The sequence below is a fragment of the Diabrotica undecimpunctata genome, chromosome 6 (genome assembly GCF_040954645.1).
Source record: "Diabrotica undecimpunctata isolate CICGRU chromosome 6, icDiaUnde3, whole genome shotgun sequence".
In the NCBI taxonomy this organism is placed as follows: domain Eukaryota; kingdom Metazoa; phylum Arthropoda; class Insecta; order Coleoptera; family Chrysomelidae; genus Diabrotica; species Diabrotica undecimpunctata.
This window is the reverse complement of record NC_092808.1, coordinates 26,011,540-26,032,913: the sequence shown is the minus strand read 5'-3', so window position 1 is coordinate 26,032,913 and position 21,374 is coordinate 26,011,540. Positions and strand designations below refer to the sequence as shown.

The 21,374-nt window shown below is 32.1% G+C and overlaps 2 protein-coding genes across 3 annotated transcripts in view; one reads left to right on the top strand and one right to left on the bottom strand.

Annotated features, from left to right (window-relative positions):
* fry (microtubule binding protein furry) overlaps positions 1–21,374 on the top strand; it is a 192,596-nt gene that overhangs the window by 73,985 nt on the left and 97,237 nt on the right. The gene's annotated exons all lie outside the window — the stretch shown is intronic.
* On the bottom strand, positions 1,514–20,692 carry LOC140443310 (uncharacterized). The gene is made up of 6 exons (XM_072534501.1): positions 20,488–20,692; positions 14,206–14,317; positions 10,977–11,150; positions 10,236–10,470; positions 3,137–6,609; positions 1,514–1,638 (listed from the first exon to the last, which is right to left on the bottom strand). Exons 1-5 carry the CDS (start codon positions 20,489–20,491, stop codon positions 3,142–3,144), a joined length of 3,993 nt encoding a protein of 1,330 aa, XP_072390602.1. The 5' UTR covers positions 20,492–20,692; the 3' UTR covers positions 1,514–1,638; positions 3,137–3,141.

The window sequence follows — 21,374 nt, the reverse complement described above, 5'->3', positions numbered from 1 at the left end:
TTAAATACAGGTACTTACCTGTTCCGACATTTATTTAATGATACCATCCACCATCTTCTTCTCTTTTTTTTTTATTTAATTAAATAAGCAAATCTCATCACAACAAAAGCTGCTGAAGCAAGGACGACCTCCATATTGACTGTCACACCACAGATTCAGTTGTCCAGGTTTTTAAGAATACTTGCGTATACTTGCCATGTCTGTTCACGCTCGTGTACTTGTCAATTGTACGTCGTGTGATAGCACTGCTTGCCATCCCAATCGCAAAACTCGTATACTTGCAAAGTAAGTAAATAATTGGGTACTTGCCAAGTATACGAATCGTTAGAGTCCGTCTTAATTAAGTTAATCGTTAGAGTCCGTCATTTAGTGAGCAGTAACTAATGCAGTTTTCGTGTTAAAAAGTCAACGATAGATCAAATATGTCATTATCAACAGCTATTCCATCCATTGTCGGATGTAAGCATCCCTTAGGTGTGCCATCAAATATGTAAGATCCGAGAAATAATAGAAAAAACTGGGAATTCAACCGGGATGTGCACCACATCTTCGTAGATCTCTAGCAAGCATTCCATTAAAAGAAGCAGGCTATGGCTAACAATGGGAATACCATGAAAATTAGTATAGCTAACACAAAGTGACAAACTCATATGCCCAGGTTAAGATTGGAAGCAGAACATCAACGCCATTTAGTATAATATCAGGACTTAGACAAGGAGACCCCTCGTCACCGTTGCTGTTTAATTTTGCCTCGGGAAGAAAACCAAGTAGAACGAGATCTCAGCAAGAAAAACTGCTGGGACTAGAGCATTATACTCTCGTTCAACATTATTGAGGTCTACGCTGTTAAAAATACAATCTAAACTAACACTTTAAGTCGAATTATTATTCGCCCAGTTGTAACATATTATGGCAGTGAAACCTGGACCCTCAATCAACGGGAAATAAATAGATAAAATAATTCGAGAGGACGACACAATGCTGAATTGGCCACTCTGTATGGTAGGGAAAACATAATCAAACATCAAGCTAACCAGATAAAATGGGCAGATCATGTGATCAGACACAGGACAACAAAATATTAAAAGAGTATCTCTTGAGAGACCAGATGGTAGATGAGTAGGCGTTCCAAAAAAAGATGGAAGGATGATAAAAAAGATTTGTCTAGGATTGGGGTACAACGATGGGAAAATGGAAGCCCAAGATCGTAGAAGATAAAGGATGATAGTGGATGCGGCTTAGACTCGCCCCGAGTTGTCACGACAGACAAGAAGTCCCTCGTCATCTCTCGAATGTAAGGTTAAGGTGAAGAATGAAATGCCAAACTCTTATAGAAAAAGCTGAAGGGAATCGAAGGTATTTAAAGACTTACTTATAAAAAAAAGGTTATTAGAACGTTAGAAATTCGTAACTGGAAAACGCAAATAATAGGAGCAATGGAAATATCCTGGAATGGGTTAAGTTTCGCAATAGTTTAACCAAGGATAATGACACTGAAATTATTAAAACAAGATTACATAAAAAACTTAATTTTTTATTTCTATTAACAAAATCACAAATAAAAATATATGTACATTAATATTTTTTCAGTTACACTTGGGTTTATCAGTTACTTAACGTTTTTCATCGGAAAATTACCTAAAAACAAAATTAGAATCAGAATTTCAGAATATACAGATATTTACATATACAAGTTGATTATACAGTTAACATAATTAATAAAATAATTTCGTCTATTCGCCAAAACAACCTAGAAATATGTTCTACTTCATCCTACTCTCACAGTAGAACTTTGTCCCATTTATTATGTTGTCCCAGCCCTTTCTAAAATCGTTGTTTAGCTGTTATATCATCTCTTCGATGGTCTTGCTACACACGCAATTCCGCTATTGACCTACTCACAACCCTTTTTCTCAACGTAACCTGTTGCTTCGTACTCTATACATAAAAAAATCCAAAAAAGTTATTCAAGATAATTCGGATGATAGAAGTATGTATATGCTACCATGCTCGCTGGTTTCGGACACAGTGCTCTGAAGACGTCAATCGTAAAGGAAATTAAAGTACAATATATCATAAAGAACTAAAAAACCATGTCCATGCCACAACTGATACCATGAGCATGAGAAACAATGTTTCAATTCAAGGAGCCAGGGGTTAACAGTACATACAGTTATATATAAAAAACATACGAGATGCGGCTATTAAATAACACTAGCTGTAAAATATTTAAAACATTGAGAACCGTGCTCTAAGTCTTCATTTGGTAGTTCATTAAGGACGCATGCCCTTTCAACAGATTCAAATATTGTTCATGGTAATACTGATTTTACTTTAAGAAATACACAGAACTCGCACGGCACAAGATCCAGTAAATAAAGAGGATGTCAAACACTGAAATATTGCACTTTTCTTGAGAGACAATGGGTAACAAGTCAACACTTTTTATGATAGAATCGAACCATTCATCATCATGAATCATCTTCAACGTCTTCCTGATCATCTTAAAAACATATGATGTTGGTAATAGGGTATGGAGACAGCTGAGGCAATTTTGATCTTAGAACTTCTTTAATTTATTTTTTCGGGGAGAGATTTAACACATTGTGAAAGGATAAGTTTATTGGTAATACAACTACATTACTTCTTACAAAGTATTGAGGAAGTGATCCACTCCAAATGCGATTTATATCTAACAAACCGATTTCAATTAGGTAAGCTTGGTGACCGTGAAATGTGTCGTAAGTGTGTTAATAAATAATATAAATAAACAATTATTAAGTTTCCTGTTCTCGTTAAGGGAGAGGCACGTGGATACTTCATAAACATTTAAACTACTCAAAAACATATTCATGCTATAAACATTTATTGGAATTTTAACTAACTAAAAAAATAACTAACGCGAAAGAAGACTATGGCCTATACGTATTTGTTTAATCTTTATATAGCAGCGTCAGTTGCTATCTAATAGCCACACCTGTTATTGAGACCTGATTTCAAATGATTTAAATCAATGAGGAAGAACAATAAAAAATTTTAAAACTATTTAGGCCATTTTGAAAAATCTAAAAATAATCATGGCTTACTACTGAAAATGTTCAGAACAAAGATAATATTAAAAGTGATGATTACTTACCGGTATTACTTTTTGACCTCAATACCATATTTCTCCAACATATCTTTCACTTCTGGCAAAGTGTACTTATCCCCAAAGTGTTCGATTACTTTTTTATAGATATCGATGCAACGGGGAACATCGGAATTCTTGAAAAATTCTAATTGAACTTCAGAAAAAAGTTCCGCCAATTTTTTCTGATCATTTTCTTCATTTGTACCACCATCTTCAGTCATTTCGAGTTCTTCGTCATTAATTTCTATAACGTCTGGTGAGCTTTTACTGTCTAATTTAGATTTCTTTTTAGGAACACTGTCTGTATCATCATCGGAATCGTCAATTTCGATCACAGGAACTGTTTTTACAGGAACAGTTTTTTTCGTTTCCGAGATTGAGGTAGCTTTTTTCGGTGGTCGACCTACTTTTCGTTTGGTTGTGGAATATGTTTTAGTATTTACTGTTACAGAACTTTTCTCTTTATCAATACTATCTGAAACTGTACACTTTTCTTGACTCTCATCTGAATTCTTATCTGCTGGTTGTAATGTTTGTGATCCATTTGAATCGGTGTCAGAAAATGATATATTTAAATTTGTTAATAATTTGTGAAGGTATGATTTGCTGAAATAATAACATTTCTCTTTTAATTTTGTATATATGTAATCTAGAGTGGGTACTTCATTTCGAGATTGAAATTCGGTTACAATTGTTTTAAAAAAACCTTCGCGTAATAATATCTTTACTTCACGCGGAAATATCATCATGTTATTCACTTTTTTCTTGTTTGACATTTTCAATGGAACATTTTCTTTGGATGTTTTATTTAACACTTCTTTACCTGTTGGTGGAGGCACCGCGGGACTTAAACTTCTTATATCTGCAATTATTAGTTGTGGACTGGAACGGTCACTGTCTACTGTCGTCGTTGGTTTTAGTGCTATTGGACTATTAGTCCCGTTACTATTTAATGTTGGATTTGCTACCTTTTGCTGCTGAATATGTGGTACAGTTTCAATTTGATTAACCTTTTTATCAATTTGTAACACACTTAAATCGGCTACTTTTATTACTTTAGGTCTAATATCGTTACTCTGATTAATTTTTGGTGGAATAATGTTTGATATATTTACTTGCTTTTGGTCAGTCTTTATAATTACAGATTCTTTGTTGGGTATATTTGTGACTATAGTCGAAGGAGTTGACACATTTGAAATACAAGTAATGTCTTTCTTGATTCGGTCATCTAGATCCGTGTAAACGATACGTAATATTTTTAACCAATGTTTTAATATATCTTTGCAATCTGAAAACTGTGATTTTTTTGTACAAAATATTTTAGATGATTGCACATGTTTATAAATGTAATCTAGAGTTGGAACTTTCTTATATTCTGCAAAATTGATCTGAACTGATCTTAAAATGTCGCTGATAGATACATCTGAGAATGATTCATGTTCGCTTTCCAGTTCTATTAGTATTTTAACTATATCCGTATTTAAAGCAATATCTTGCAGGTTTGGATCTTCGTTTAAATCGCTTGGATAATATAATATAGTCAGTTGATCCAACCATTTTGCAAGAGTTTTTTTTGGAAATGTAGTACCCAATTTATCGACTAGTTTTTCATAAAAATAGTCTAGAGGGGGAATAAGACACGGATAATGAAGCGTTTTATTTAATGTTGTTAGTTTTGGATGATCTGGTACATATTTCACCATCAAACGCTTTAACCAAACCTCTACAGTGTCTACGCTTAAATCGCCTCTTGCTTGACACAATGCTTCATAAAGTTTACTAAAAGGAGGTGTTAACTTAACCCTACCATCTCCTCTTTCAATATTTCTGATGATTTGTATAATTTCACCATCTATTTTGTAGTAATCCGCATTCAGTTTTTTTAAATACTCCGTCAACCCAGCGAAATTGGCTTGATCATTGTCTTGATTTTCTAACGGGTCAAGGTCTTCGTATTCAAAAACAATTGCTGATTCAATTAACCATTTTCGAACAACGTGTTTGCTATATCTAACGGAATTCTTCTTAAATAATTTTTCACAAAAATAGTCCAGATTTGGAATGTCTTTAAAACAACGTTGATTTCTTTGTCCTATGCCGAGTTGATTTAACCACTGCGTCATAACATTTATACTACAAATAGACTCACCAAATCGGTTGACAAGTCGTTTATAAAAATCGCTGTCAGTAGGAGTTGTTTGGACACTGTAAAAGTAATACTCACTAGCGGCAATAGCTTTGGTAACATCCTTCTTTGGATGTACGTTTCTCAAATCTGCATATTTAATATCGTCGGTATACCCTACCACGTTTTTATAAAAGTGTGTGTTAATATCGTACAAAGCTCTTTCGATCTGGTCTTTGTTATTTAAGTATTTTGTTGGTGGTTCTAGATCACCAATTTCTCGGAATTTTATTTTCTTCTGCTTTAACATCATGGCAATATTTGACTCTGGACATTCGTATCCTTTTGATTCTAGTTCTGCATGGAAATAGTCTATACTGGGATATTTGCTTAAGTTTTCTTGGCATTGAATATTTAACTCATTAAGAAAATCCAGTACCGTTTCTTGGGAGAAACTCACGTCTGTTTGTTTTTTACTTTGAAGTTGTTTATTTAATTCCTCATAAAAATATTTCAGCTCGGGAATTTTTCCAATGTATTTAAGTCGATTTTCTATATTTCTTATTTCAGATATTATCATTAATTCTGTACTTGATGTGTTACCGGCTTCATTAACAAAATATATTTCACTTTCTGGTTCTTCGTCGTCTACAAATATAACGTTTAGTTCCGTAAGGTAACGTTTAAGCATCGATTTGGAAATACTTGCCTGTGACAAGCGTTTTACTTGATCGCAATAATGGCTTAATGTTGGTGATTTTCCCATTTTACGAACTACGGAATCTATTTTAGTAATAATATTTTTAACTTGTGAATCTATCTTCTCTTCTATCTTTTCGTCTTTACATACTGGCTCTTCTTTTTTAGCGCATCCATTGATTTTTGATTTATTTTCAAAAACTTTTTGTTCGATTTTTATTTTCCCACCGGAGCGATTGAATTCTCCTTTTATCTCTTTAAGTTCAGATTTTAATTCTTCTTTAATCGAATTATCAAATTCTTTTTTTATAAAATTGTTTATTTTCGGCCCTCTTTTTTTGCCTGATGGTGTTTCAGGTACATAATCAGCATCGTTATCATCGTCATCCTCCTCGTCGTTACTACATTCATAGTCAGGATCATCATCATCATCATTAAACTCATCAGGATCGTCAGGATTATCGTCATCATTTTCATATGTGTTTTCAGTAGGATTGGTGATTTCTTCTTTCATAAGCTCTAATAGATTACTTGGTGATATAAATGATGGTACGTCTTCGACGAATTCGTCATCTACTTCGTCGATCAATGTTGTCTCAAGGTAAGTAGGTGTTTCAATAAAAACGGGCTCGGATTGTTTTGAGCAAACATCCACCTAATTAGAAAACACGGCATTAGATTAAAAACAAATTGTGAAATTCAGATCTAAAAATATAAAATGCAAGACAATATTCCTGAACACTTTGATTTTTTGTCCATAAATAGGTAATATCATTAGCAGTTGGTTATTACATCATAGTTCAACATTAAGCATTATTATCGATAACTCGGACAGTAGAGAAAGGTGAAAAGCAATCGGATGTCGTTCGCCGTACGGGGCTCTCTCTATGTGGCTACGATATGGAAGGACAGAAAAAAGTAGCTTAAAGCGAAAATGAAGGGCGGTAGGAAAAAATTACGGAAACCTCAGCACGAAAATTTAGATCTCGCTATGCTTCGGTGGTTCCAGAAGCAGCGTATGAACCACATTCCACTTTCTAGGCATGTGGTCAGAACAAAAGCTAAGTTTTTTGCAACTGAGCTTGGAATTGAGAATTTCAAGGCATCTGAGGGTGGCTGAGCAAGTAGAAGCTGCGGCACAAAATCAACTACGGCAGATCAGCGGAGAGGCTTGCGATGTTAACAAAAACGTAACGGATGATTGGCTAAAAAACGTGTGGCCTGAACTGAAGGCACGAGATACGTCAGACATTTTCGATGCTGATGAGACTGGATTGTTCTTTAAAATGATACCAAACAGAACTTTCAAATTTAAATCGGAAAAGTGCGTTCGTGGAAAGCTCTCTAAGAAACGCATTACGCTTTTAGCGGCCGCTAATATGACAGGTCCAGTGAAGAAAAAATTGTTAGTGATAGTTAAGTCCAAAAACCCCACGTGGCTTTAAAATGATCAAAAATCTTTTCAACTATCAAGGATTCTTGCAAATCGGAACATAAGAGAGGGCTTACGACGATGGATTAACAAAATTACAGCAGGAGGAACTCAGTGAGGCAATGAAAAGAAACCTGCACATTGGAAATTGCCAGGACAGGAAGAACTAGAGAACGGCTGAGTTAATAACTATCTAGATTAATCTGGTTAATATGACTAATTTGAAAAGTTAAACCAACGAGAAAGTTAAAAGAAATATTCAGTGATGTTTTATCTAAATGTTCTTAGCTTTTACATTACAAATATGAAAGTGTCCGGGTTTTTTGGTCAGCAGTATATGTTCGCAAAATGAAGTGTTAATTCACGTTTATTTATCAAATTTCCTTCCTCTTATTTTAGTGGGCTTAAAAATAGGACTACCTTGTTTCCATTAATATTAAATGCAATTAAAACCAATAAGTTATTAGTTCCAAAATATATGACAATTTAAAAATAAATTAACAATTTATATGGTCCTGGGTATGTAAAAGAAATATGCAGAGTAATAAATCAAGCATATGAAATAATCCTTATGAATATCCTTAAGTACAGCATTCATTAGTAAATATTTATACTCCCGTTGTATAGAGCGATTCGTATAGAAAACGTTTGTTATTTAATCACGCTGTTAGTATTAATAAACCGTTATTCTGAGCTACGTAAATAAAATAAAGAATATGCCAGGGACCGTCTAAACGACGAAAACCGATATATCTTACAAAAAAAATCTCCTAATGAATTCTTAACTATCATTGAAAAACAAGAATCCGAGTGCAAGTATTAATCCCGCTATTAATTGGTATTAATTAATTATGCTGTAGAATTAAAAGGTGCTTAGATTTGTATTAGCAAACCCAACAGTTTGTTGTACAAAGTCACAATGTTTTTGTAACAGTTTTCTGTTAAACCTGAATCCAAATTCATTAATAGTAACAAGTAGGTGGAATAAAGTAGACTTATGGCAGTGAATTATTTTCCAAAATAAAAGCATACCAAAAGATACTTTTCAATATACATATTTAAAAAGACGTTGTGGAAGAAACAGCGAAGTCTCGTGGTATATCAAATCTTCGATTTTCGCCATATCATTGAGCTTATTGTGAGCTTAACCATTAGAACTGAGTCGACTCAAGGGGTAAATTAGCTGAAACATAGTAAGTCACGCTAATAAAGGCAATTGGAAGCAAGTATTCCAGAAATAAATATGTGGAAAATATACTATATTTATGACTCTTTCATTGAATCATTGATTAATAATCCAAAGAACGATTTTTTGATTGGGTGAATTTGATTCAGAATCAAAATATGGCTGTAATAAACTAGGAAACCGAAAAATTTATTTTAATTATTTTGTACTAAAATCGTATTTTACTGACCGTTACTTCCAAGTCAAAATTGAAGACAGCTACTCAAATTACCACATCATAAAGTCTGGCGTACCTCAGGGTAGCGTTTCGGACCCATTTCTGTATCTGATATTTACAGCAGACGTTAAAACCAGTAGATTACCTTCTTGGCTACTTTTGCCGATGACACGGGAATCTTGGCAGCGGATATCGACCCTAATGTAGCATCACAAAAAGTACAAAATCATTTAGTGCAATTACAAAACTGGCTTAAGCGATGGAAGATCAGTGTTAGTGCTAGCAAATCAGTACAAATTACTTTTACAAGAAAGTCTACATATTCATAAGTTTATATTAATAATACTCCCATTCCTATAAAACCAGTTGTCAAATACTTGGGATTGCATCTGGATGAAAAACTTACATGGATAACGCACATTAAAACTAAACGGAAAAAACTAGATCTTAAACTAAAAAATATGAACTGGCTATTTAACAAAAGGTCTCAGTTATCTCTTGAAAATAAACTGCTTCTGTACAAAGCTATAATGCTCATACCAGTTTGGGCATATGGAAAAGAACTATGGGGCTGTAGTAAACCTTCAAATACGAAGATACTTCAAACATTCCAATCCAAAATACTCAGTATAATAAGTAAAGCTCCATGGTATGTATCCAACCAAACACTTCTCAATGATCTGGACATCCCATTACTGAAGCTCATAATAAAGAATCACTCAATAAAATATAAAAATCGCACCACTGATCACAACAATGAACTGATAAATAATTTATTCACCCAACCACTTGCCGAAAGAAGATTGAAGAGAGTATGGCCAGAAGACCTACCGCAATAATACTTAGAGAACCGTCAACTTGTCTTAAAAGTATGTATTCATAACAATGAAAAAACCCTGCTATACATCTGTTATGGGATAGAATTACCTGCATTCGTGTTTCGTCCTGGATATGTTTCGAATGCTTAAATGATTTATTACTCTGCAAATTTTTTTTAGTAGTCTTTGAAAAATTGTACAAGAACAAAACTAATACGGAGACAAGGTCGTAATTTAAAGTTATAATTTCCTTTTATTTTCTAGCAAAACTAACTGGGCTTGTGATAATAATTTCTTAGATATCGAATAGTAATTACTTCCATACTTTTTGCTTGTTTTTTTTTGGCAAAGTTTATTTAAATGAATTTAAAACGCTTACAAAAGGTATAAGATTATACCGTTCATACGCTCTTTATTGACAGTGGCTGTTACTTTATGGCAAGACAGTTTACTTTAGTTCAAAGAAATGAAAACTGAACAAGTAACACAAATAGTATGGAAAAGCAAACTAACTTTAGCAAATACGGTTACTACAGTTAACATAATTTGAAAAAAGAAAAGTAAATTTTGGAAAACGCGGTTGAATTCTAAGTGTTTTGTTTTTGTTTACGAAATATTGGTTACTCACCACCGTGTCTTTAACGTCAACTTCTTCGTCCTCCTTGTATTTGATTCCGAGAAGGTCTAGCCTCCAGGCAAGTTCTTTTTTCGTAGGTATTAAATCATTGAATAGTATTAACTGGGAATAATAATGATTCATAAATGGTACTTCATTGGCAGCCACCTTCTTTTCAGCGTTGATTATAGCTTTTACAAGAAAAAATTCTTGCTCGATTTCTTCTTTGGTGCACTCTTTGGAATTACTTTATGGGGAATAGAAAATTTGTGGTTATATTATATACTATATACTAATCGCAAAAAAATACCGTTGTACGTCATATTAAGATTCTGCACAATTACATAGATCACTTACATCATAATTTAGACTTCACTGGATCACAATGGTATATGTGTGCGAGAAAACGAAAGAATCACAAAATATAGGTTTTTTTAATTTTATTTCTTCAGTATTTTTATTTGTGTTTTAGACTGTTGACTATGTTATTTAATAATGAACTAATATAGACAATAAAAGTGGCAATATATTATAAATATTCGGTGATGAAGAAGAATTTCATCACTGTTTCCATTCAATGATAAAATATTGTATGCAACTCGTATTAAAAGTGTTTACTGCACTTGACGCCTTGTTGGAGAATTTGACGTCGCGTGCCATGTTAGTCTATTGAATCTATATGACGTCCAACGATAATTATTTTGCTATTATTATACATACATGTTAAACAATACATAAATTGTGTTTGTTTACCTGTGAGAGGGTAAATTTAATGTGGGAATTGCATTTGGTTTTAAGTTGCATCCAACACGTTGAGAAAGAGCGAAATGTCTCTGGCAAATATAGCTGTCATATTTTGGTGTTTTAACATTTTCTGGTGATTGTTTTATTGCTTTCATCCAAGGAATAAAACGTTCTCTTGTCAAACTAAAAAAAAACGGAATTTTGAATGACAAATTCGACTGCACTTAGTTAGTTCATAAACACAATAAGTATGTGACACTTTAACTAGTTTTCTAATGGCTGCATAATATTATATCGATAACTTTCTTGAAAACCCAACTCGTATTGTTAAATTGCATCAGTTATATACCTGTATAATCTAACGATCGGAACATATACTTTCGAAGGAGTAAGAAAGTTTATATACCTAGGCTCACAAATTAATCAGAATAATGCAGTAAGTGCAAAAATTAACAGACGGATATATCTGGCAAATAGAGCCTATTATGGATTAAAAAAAATTTAACAACAAGCCTAGTTACAAAAAGAACGAAACTAGTGATATACAGAACTCTTATCAAGCCCATCCTCACCTACGCGTCGGAAACATGGACAATGACAAAGAGCGATGAAGAACGTTTAAGACGCTTTGAGCGTAAAATCCTCCGGTATATCAATGGAGGAGTACAGAAGGGCGGAATATGGCGCAGACGCTATAATTTCGAACTTTACCGCCTTTATGACAAACCTGATATTATTAGGTCCATCAAAATAAACCGGCTGCGGTGGTTAGGTCACATAGAGAGAATGAATGAGATGGAGCCGCCAAAACATAATTATAATCAAAGAATAGATGGAGTGAGAAGGAGAGGCAGACCCAGAGCACGATTTAAGGATCAGGTGGAGGAAGACTTGAGAATGTTAGGAGTACGAAACTGGAAAGCCAAGGCGAAGAATAGGAGAGAATGGAGACTTATCCTTGAGCAGGCCAAGACTCACCATGGGTTGTGGAGCCAATGATGATGATGATATACCTGTTACTGATGCAATGTTTTCCCGAATTGAGTGTATGAGAGCTCGTATCCCAGGAAACCAAGCATTTAAAAATCGAAAAATTACTCGGCGCTATTTTTTAACTTCAAAATACGTTTAAAACGAGATTTTCTGAATTAAAAAATGTTCATAAACCAAAAAGTTATTGCAAACTAAACCCGAAAGTAAGCATTCTTTTCAATTGTTTATAATTATTAAAATAATAAATAACAATATATAAACCATATTTCCCAATGTCAGTTTTTACGTAATTACTATATGGGCAAAAGATGGATCCGATTGGTTGAGTAGTTTTTAAACAATTCTATTTGTTTATCTCATTTGAGAGAAAAAAGGTTATTTTCAAATGGCTGTACAGACAGGTGCTTTGACAATACTTAAAAGGATTTTTTTGGGCATTCGTAATGACTCAAATTTTCATGATTTTAAAAAAGTATATTAACTAAAAATTCCGTCAAAGGAAGGACTGGAATGCAAAGTAAACGTTTAACATGCATGGTATGGAACAGGAATGATAACACAGCCCAACAAAATGAAAAAATTTGGTGCTTGAGCAATAACGAATTTAAATATTTTTGATGTTCTGATTTCAAAAGTGAATTTCTTTCAGAAGTTATTTTTCATAATAGTTTTTTTTTAATCCTGTACAATTTTAACTTCGCTCGAAAATATAACCCTACAAAGGCACCTGGAAATCACCAGACGGCCTTACAGTAAATATGATAGATCATTCTATTGTAGACTCAAGACACTAACTAATCCAATTATCCAATATAATAAACTTTCGTACCAGAAGAGGAGCAAATACGAGTTCTGATCACTACTGGATAGGGATGAGAAAAACCGAAAACCGATTTTATCGGTTGTTTTTTTTTGTCCCGGTTATTACCGGTTTTTTATTTTTAAAGTAAAAACCGGTTATTAGGTTTTTACGGTGATTAGGATTAGGTTAGGTATTATTTTGGAGAAGTATCGCAAACTAAAGTGCATTGTAAATGTAACTTTGTAACCTATTGGATTAAAAGAACCAAAAACCGGTTTTTGGAAAAACCGGTTTTGTTGGTCGGTTATAACCGCCAGGTTAAACCGTAAGCAAAAAAAACCGGTATAGCCGAAAACCGGTGTTTTGTCAAAAACCGCCATCCCCACTACTGGATCGAAAGTAGGGTAAGGGCCAGAATTTTAAACGGCCCTTACCGGAAATTTTTCAAAATTTTGAGAACGATTTCCGATGTGGAAATTGAAACGTCAATAAACGTACTTTAACCTTTAATTGTGGCTTATTCCCATTTAAATAGTAACGTTTTCTTTGCTTAAATGTTAAAATCATGACAAAGTAAAAATTTTGATACCCACGAGATTATACGCCTTTTCTATTGACAACCCGCAGATATTCATCATCATCATCATTTTGGCTTTACAACCCTGTGTGGGTCCTAGCCTCCCCAAGAATTTTTCTCCAGTCGTCCCTATCCATCGCCTTCCTCCGCCAAGCACGTATTTCCATATTTCTCATGTCTTCATCGATGTTATCTAGGAATCTTGTTCTGGGTCTTCCTCTTCTTCTTTGACCAATAGGTCTATCAAGGAGCGTTTTTCTAGCTGGACCCGCAGATATTTCAGTTGAAAAATAGCGCCCAGTAATGTCTTAATTCTATTGATTTGCTTACATTCATATACAGGGTGTGTCACGACAAGCTTACACTATCTATATATCGGAAAGTACTAACACGATATTCCTGAAAATTGGTTCATGGGGATTTTAAGTTAGTTATTTTAAATTAAAGGAAATATTTTGACAGACATGCTGAACAGCAACTTTGCTATTTTAAATGGAACACCCTGTATATTATTGCATATTTAGATTCTGCATAAGATTCGAGATAAATTTTGTATAAAGTATCATGGCAAAGCGTTTCTGTGTTGTAATGGTAAATTTTGTCTGTCTGTCTCAAAAATTTCCTGTTGATGTTAATCATAGGTATAGGTACTCTAAAAATAGTGATGGTGTGAAAAAGATGGTATGTCTTATTAAAAGCGAAGACCATCATTCTGTAGATGGTCTTATCGCTCATATAAAATATTTCACAATAACATTGATTACTAGTGATGTGTAAATATCATTATACTGCATTACTTAATGTTTAACAGCACAGTCCAATAATAAGTAACTAAATATATTATATATTCATAAATGTGTACCTACCAATGAGTACTATTTGGTGGACATCCATTCGTAAGGCAGCCATCTACAATGCATTGCTTTTTAGTTTTAGTCCTTCTTGGACGTGTAGAAGTTTCATCGGAGTCGGATACCGCTAAAATAAGAAATATTTTATACAGTTGCTTGAATGTAATTATGTATGTGTGCGTGTATATGTGAGAGATAAAAAGAATGAGAAAAGGGGAAGAAAAAGTTGACTATTTTAAAGTAATCGAATTCTTTATCTATCAAAATCTTCATTTTACTCTGTGGTGATGTGAATATTAGTGCTTTATTTATCCTCTTGAGTATTATGATAAGGTGCATTGCTCATTACGAGGTCACTATGTTCACTTCTATTCGTATTCTGGTTCACCTGTATTCTTACTCACATATTCTTACTCACACTATAGTCGTAATATGAATTTGAAAAGAACTAAATTTATTGTATTCATCAAACCAATCAAAGACGTGCAAATCATAGTCTACAGTAACTATTGAGCGTAATTACAAATACATTAAGGGACTATTGCAGTCTAGAATGCTAAAAAACGGCACATTTTCAACAATTTTTTTGTATCATATATACTTATTATATATGGCACATTTTTAACATTTTTCTTATCTTATCTATTATATATGACAATCAAACTTTTTTTATATTATTATACAACTTTTAAAGATTACAAAATATTTTTTGTCATTATTCCTGAATTTTAAAGATGGCAACAAAAATTTTTCGTCCAAAAATTACTGCATCATGGTGGACAGTTAATCTCTGAAACGGCAAATCTGAAATATAAAATTTGAGAAGGGTTTAAAAAAAAGTGCTCTTGCGTGATAGTTTACCAGAAAAGTTGAAGATTCTTGAAAACAAACAAAATGACGGACATTTGAACAAATTGCTCAAAAACTGACCATTTTTTCAACATTTGTCAATCACAAAAATTATTTTTTTTTGTTGGTTTTATTGGTCTTCTAATGAAAATTTCTCAGTCTCCAAAATTGCAAAAATTATGCCTCTTAGAAGATTCCTTCAGATACTAAGATATTTACATCTGAATGATAACACAAAGATGCCGGCTAAATACAAAGGTTTTGATAAGTTGTACAAAGTACGCCCTCTTGTAGCTTATTTGAATACATGTTAAAAAGAACTTTTTTTATCCATGTCATAACTTGTTGATTAACGAAAGCATGATTGGTTTCAAAGGTAGATCAGCCATGAAACAATATGTACCTTTGAAACCAATTAAAAGGGGCTTCAAAGTGTGGGCCATAGCTTGTTCTGCTACTGGATTTTCTTTAGGATTTAATATATATCAGGGAAAAGGAAGTATTGTTAATGAAGAATTTGGACTTGGTGAAAATGTGCTAACACTAAGTTCAATGTTTCAGGCATGTGGGTACTGCTTGTTTTTTGACAGATTTTTTACTTCAATACCTATATTGAGTAAACTGCTCGATTTTGATTTATTTGCTTGTGTACTATGATGTCAAACAGAAAGTATTTTCCTAAAAATGTATTGTGTTCAGATTAAAATTATATGGTGAAGATGATTACGTTATGTCTGACCAGATATCACTCACAAAATGGCGACATTGAGGAAAAAAATGTGTAGTAATGCAATCTCATATGCATAAACCCACAACTAAAGCAACGATATAGAGAACTAATAAAACTGGCACTAAAGAACTAAAGAACAGATTCTATGTCCACAAAGTATTGCCGATTACAATCTGAACATGGGTGGAGTAGATCTATTTGATGAAGACAATATCACTATCATCACTACCTGGAAAACCCATGTCTCATTTATGTTTAGGAGTATGTTAGCTGACCAATTAATAGGAGACTTTACAAATAGAAAGAGGCCTGGAAGAAAAACTGAAGGTGTCACCGTAACAAAGAAAAAACTGAAAGAACCTATAATAGACATCAAGTTATTTCCAATGTTGGCGAACATTTACGTGAAAAGGGTAAATGCAATAGATGTGCTTTTTGTAGCGCTAAAAAAAGTGTAAAAAGATCCAGTATACAGTGTACAGCATGCAAAGTCGCTCTTTGTATACAATGTTGAGCATTTTCCTAAAAATATATATAAATTTTTTTAAAAAAATTTAAAACTGCTGTTAATACCTAATAGTATTTCGTTTATTTTGAAATTTTACTTTAATTAGAATATCCTTTTTATTAAAATTGTAGCATGCTAATTTAGTTTAAAATTATTGTTTTTTTTTTTATTAAAAACAACATAACTTATTTGTGTGTATATTTATTTCTGTCCACATTTTTAGCCACTATTCGCGAGTGTAAATCATTAGCCACCCTATTTTGTCGTATTATCAAAAAATAAAGACATATTTTCAGTACAAAATAGCCCTATTTGCGTACCCAGCTCCATTCCCTATTGAAATAACGTTATTATATGAAGAAAAAAATATGTGCATTCAGAGCAAATGCTACAAATGTAGCCTCTAGGCTACAAATGTAGCCACTACGCGTTAAAGGGTTAAAATATAGGAACAATAAAAAAAAATATTTTTTTGTAATCTTCAAAAACTGTATGTATATATATAAAAAAAGTATGATTGCCATAAATAATAGTTAAGATACAAAAAATAATATTGGAAATGTGTAATTTTTTAGCTTTCTAGATGGTAAAGCAATACAGTTCATTTATCAGAATGAAACAGTCTCAAGTAATAATACTCAAAATCCATATGCTGCTTAATCTTATATGATAGGGAAGATAGACAGATGTCGTGATTCTGCAAGCTCAGTTAATGGTTCAACTGATCATTTAAGCTCTTCAAAGCAGCACTAAACAGGATTTCAATAATCATGATGATCACTCAAAAAAGCATATGGCAATATTGCATAAATGCAAGCAACAAATATTAATGCCAGTAATATCAGCTATGGCCATGGAGAACATATTCCCTTAGAGACTTTTAAATTCTTATTTTCATTTGTTTATGCGTGAAATATAACACCATTACTGAATTATAACTTTTATCATCTTGTAAGCTGCTAAAGTACTTAATTGTAAAAAATAATAGAGCCAAACTTGTAACAAGAAGGTAAGGAGATAAAGAAAGCCTTCTGAAATACACAAAGCAGTAGAAGAAAATGGTCTTCAAACTCTAAAAAGCATAGACATAATATATGGTAATAAACAAATAAGTAATAAATGCCCTAAATACCGATGTAGAAATATTTTGTAGTAAACTAAAATTAAAGACAACAGCAGAATACAGATGAGTTGGAAAAAATATCAAACAAATAACGAAAGAAAACAATTATATTTGTTTGTCCCATTTGAGAAAAAAAGGTCATTTTCAAATGGCTGTACAGGTGCTTTGTCAATATTTAGAAGGGTTTTTTGGTCTCATTATGTCCATACTCAGAAGGGTCAGTTACCATTCAAGATTAAGGGAACCATTACCTAATAGTAACTGGATAAAGGAAGTTCTCATTGATTGGTTAATAAGAAAAGAAATAAAGGTAGAAGAATACTCTAAAAGTGCTGTTACAGTCATCTAAATTACTTTACCAAAATTTAAGAAGAATGCTGTGGATGCAGTAGCAAAAGAACTTGTTGCAGTGTTGGGATTAACACCTTATCATTACTAATGTAATCTCATTCACCTAATCTGGGCTCAAATGAAGGATTGTCGCAAAAACAATACCACATTTAAACTTAAAGCTATAGCCAACTCATAAATGACAATATCAAAAATGTCATCTGACAATTTGCAAAAAGGTGTAAGACATGTCACATCATAGGTAGAAAAATTCTGGATATGATAATAGAACAAACAATAGAGCCAATAGAAAGAATAATCATTTTTTTAGGAAATGGCAAATATAATAATGATGCTATCTAATTGGAAGATAATAATATATTTATTTAGGTATATAATAAATGTATGTGCTTCTTTTCTCCACCAAGGAGGCAAACAATTTTCACTTAAATGCTTAAGGGTTGCTCATGTGTATTTGTCATTTTATAAATTTTAGTACAAAAATGTGATAAGTTATCAATAATGTATCATTTTTCTGCTTAAAACTTTCTGTCATAAAACTGGCTATCAAGCATTTCCAAACCTAGTATAAATGAATAATTTTGTTCCAAGTGAAGAATGTTGATATTTTTACATATATAGACCAGTTATTTGACAGTAGTGTGCAAACTTCATAAACAAATTCATTCAAGGTCAATCCTCATTTCACTCTATGTGGTCTATTTTTAAGTGTTTTCAAAAATTCTGAAGAATGTGGATATCATACAAAATGAACTAAAATATGAAACTAATACTTGATAATCTTCAGTGATCGAAAGTTCAGTGATACCATTGGTGTATGCTGTCATAAAAAACTCTAAAGATATTGAAACGTTTCGCCAGTTTTATGCTGTTAAACCATCATTAGTAATACCCATTTTGCAATTCATATTATTTTGTGACTGATTGCTTATTTTTGCATCTATATACAAGTAATATTTGTTAATAATTAGTGTGTTGTGTTATTCACAAAATTATTTGTTAAAAATACTTGTCTGAACAAACTTTCCATTGACAATGCCAAACCATTATCGAGACCACAATAATTCCAAAAGTCAAAAATATTTTAGAACAAAATAGTTAACCACCATAATTTTACAATCTTCTTACTAGAAAAAGAAGCTTTTCGATAAAAATCCTTCTAACCAATAATCCTAAAATCAATAACTTACTGAAAACTCAAACAAACATAACACTAATCCTTTCAATACACATAAGAACTTTATATCATTACCATACATAATGGTTTTTTCAAAGATAAGAAAAACATAAGATCTTAAATGTTGGACATAAATAGGTAACTAAAACCAATTTGAAAAATAAATATTTTTCAAAATTCAACAATGCTATCAATAAAAATATTCAATCAGATGTACTTAGTTTATACATTATTAAACTGTAAAGACACATCAGTATTTCCATGTAGAAATTAGTGCACATAAAAACAGTATATGAAATAATAAAATAAATACTACAGTCTGAGCTAATTTTGGAAAATAACCATTCTTTTGGTTTTAAGGAACCAACCTATATCAATAATAAGGCAGATATCACAGATATCTGGAGTATATAGTATAATTTGATCAATCGTAAAGTAAACACATTTTTATTACACATTGGCACAGCTTACAAACACACAAATCATTTGTACCATTCATTCTTAAAGAATCCACCTGTTTTTCTATCATGTTAGTTTTAAATAACATAATAGTGTATATAGACATTGTTTTAGAATTGAAAATAATGAATCCTTTGAAAACAAAGTGTCAGTTCCAAGTAACACTCCTGTTGAGGTAATAAAATACTGAACAGCAAAACTTAATAAAAATATCAAAGAATATAGACGCTTAAAGAAAGCATTAAAAAATATTATCAAACTCTTCCAAAATTACTGAATTGTAATATAAAAGATTGGATAAACAAAGTGCTATATAAAAGGATTGGAGATGATTGAATTAAAAAATAATGAATCTGTATCTATAATAAAACCAAAGAATATTAAAACTGTCAGCTGATCTCTCCAATAAATATTGTATTTGTTTTTTTAAACACATTTGCTAGGACACTGGCACACTAAATATCTGGAAGTGCAGATAATTTTTTAGTTTTTTATATCGCCAGTCCACCACGGTCGATATAAACTTAAAAAAATGCGGTTTTAGCCCAAAACAAACTATTAAAACGAAATTTTTTAACCAAATAACGTTTCAGATGCATTGTGTAAAATAATTTAGATTTAGTTTTCGGCAATGGACAATTTTTCTTCTTGAATGTACAAAAATATAGAGAACAGTAATTTCCTTTGCATACTTTTTATTATAAATATTTTGTGACTACTAAGATCCACATGTTTGTCAATTTATGTGAAAATTCGCATTGAGCGATGAAATATGAAATTTGTCACTTGTAATGAGTAGTGGTCAATTAAGCACATTTATCTTTGAAAGATACAGAATTTCGACAGGCGAAATAGCTGTGGTGTGCAGTGTAAAAGTCTTCAGTTTATTGTGAACTTTTAATGTCTGATTAATATAACCTAAAAAGATTTTGTAATTCGTGCTATTAAAGTTTATTCACGTAAAACCGATTTAGAAATTACTAGAAGTTTATTTACCTAACACTAATGGTAATAACATTTTTGTGTGTACGCCTATGATTTGACAGAGAAATAATATAAACTGTTTGTATGTATTCTGTACAAGAATTCTGGATACTTACACATCTTATTTTAAATATCCACAAGATTCGCTAATAATATAAACTCACTACGAAGTATATGATAACTAATTAACTTAAAAACATTATAAAACAATATTAGATTTACTTTCACAAAGCATAGACAAAAATTCAGGTAGTAAACGCCACAACACGAACTAACAACTCTTGCTACTTGCTGTTCCGTTCCTCCATTGCCATTGGGTCCGGTTCGTGTCGATTCGGGTGGTGTCGCTTCGTAAAAGACCGGCTGATATCGACCTTACGAACCTTAGGATAGATTTTGTTCCATTGTGTTAGAAAATGCCGCTACGCTAAGCTAAATTTTGTACCTACCTGCTTGAGAAAACTCTTCTAATGTCTAGAACTTCGATATTCTACCTCTTAGTCAAATTTATAAAAATAAGATAGAGTCGGCCATTAGTTTTGTTTGATTATATTTTAATTCATTAAAGGTGAAGAAAAGCTATTGATTCAATATTATAATTTTAGTGTACTTAAGGATCAGTTATCATTTTTGGTGTAGAGATGGGCGACACGGTTATATAAAAGCTCCCGTTATTTTAAAAAAAATATATTTTTTAATGAAAATTCAAAACGAACAGAATTTGTTTTTATATCATCAAAGTATTTGTACTTATATCAACATTTGTATTTATATCAACAAATATTATGTTCATGTGGGAGTAAGTCACAATTAATTGTAATAGAAATAAATTACATTTTGTAATAATAATAAATTACAATAAAAAATTTGTTTGACGTTTAGATTTCCACTCAGGAAATTTTTTTCAAAAAAAAATTATTTTAAAAATTGTGCGAAAATATAATCAAAAAAACAGCGTTGGGAAGTGCCGACAAAAGTGAATACTTCTTATAACGCTTTATTA

Bases quoted from the DNA above. Each gene is read 5' to 3' on its own strand.
- LOC140443310 (XM_072534501.1), bottom strand. The intron at 11,151-14,205 runs GTAGGTACACAT...GTTTTTTTTTAG, and splicing joins CCACCAAATAGTACTCATTG to TTTGACAAGAGAACGTTTTA. The intron at 10,471-10,976 runs GTAAACAAACAC...TTCCCCATAAAG, and splicing joins TTAAATTTACCCTCTCACAG to TAATTCCAAAGAGTGCACCA.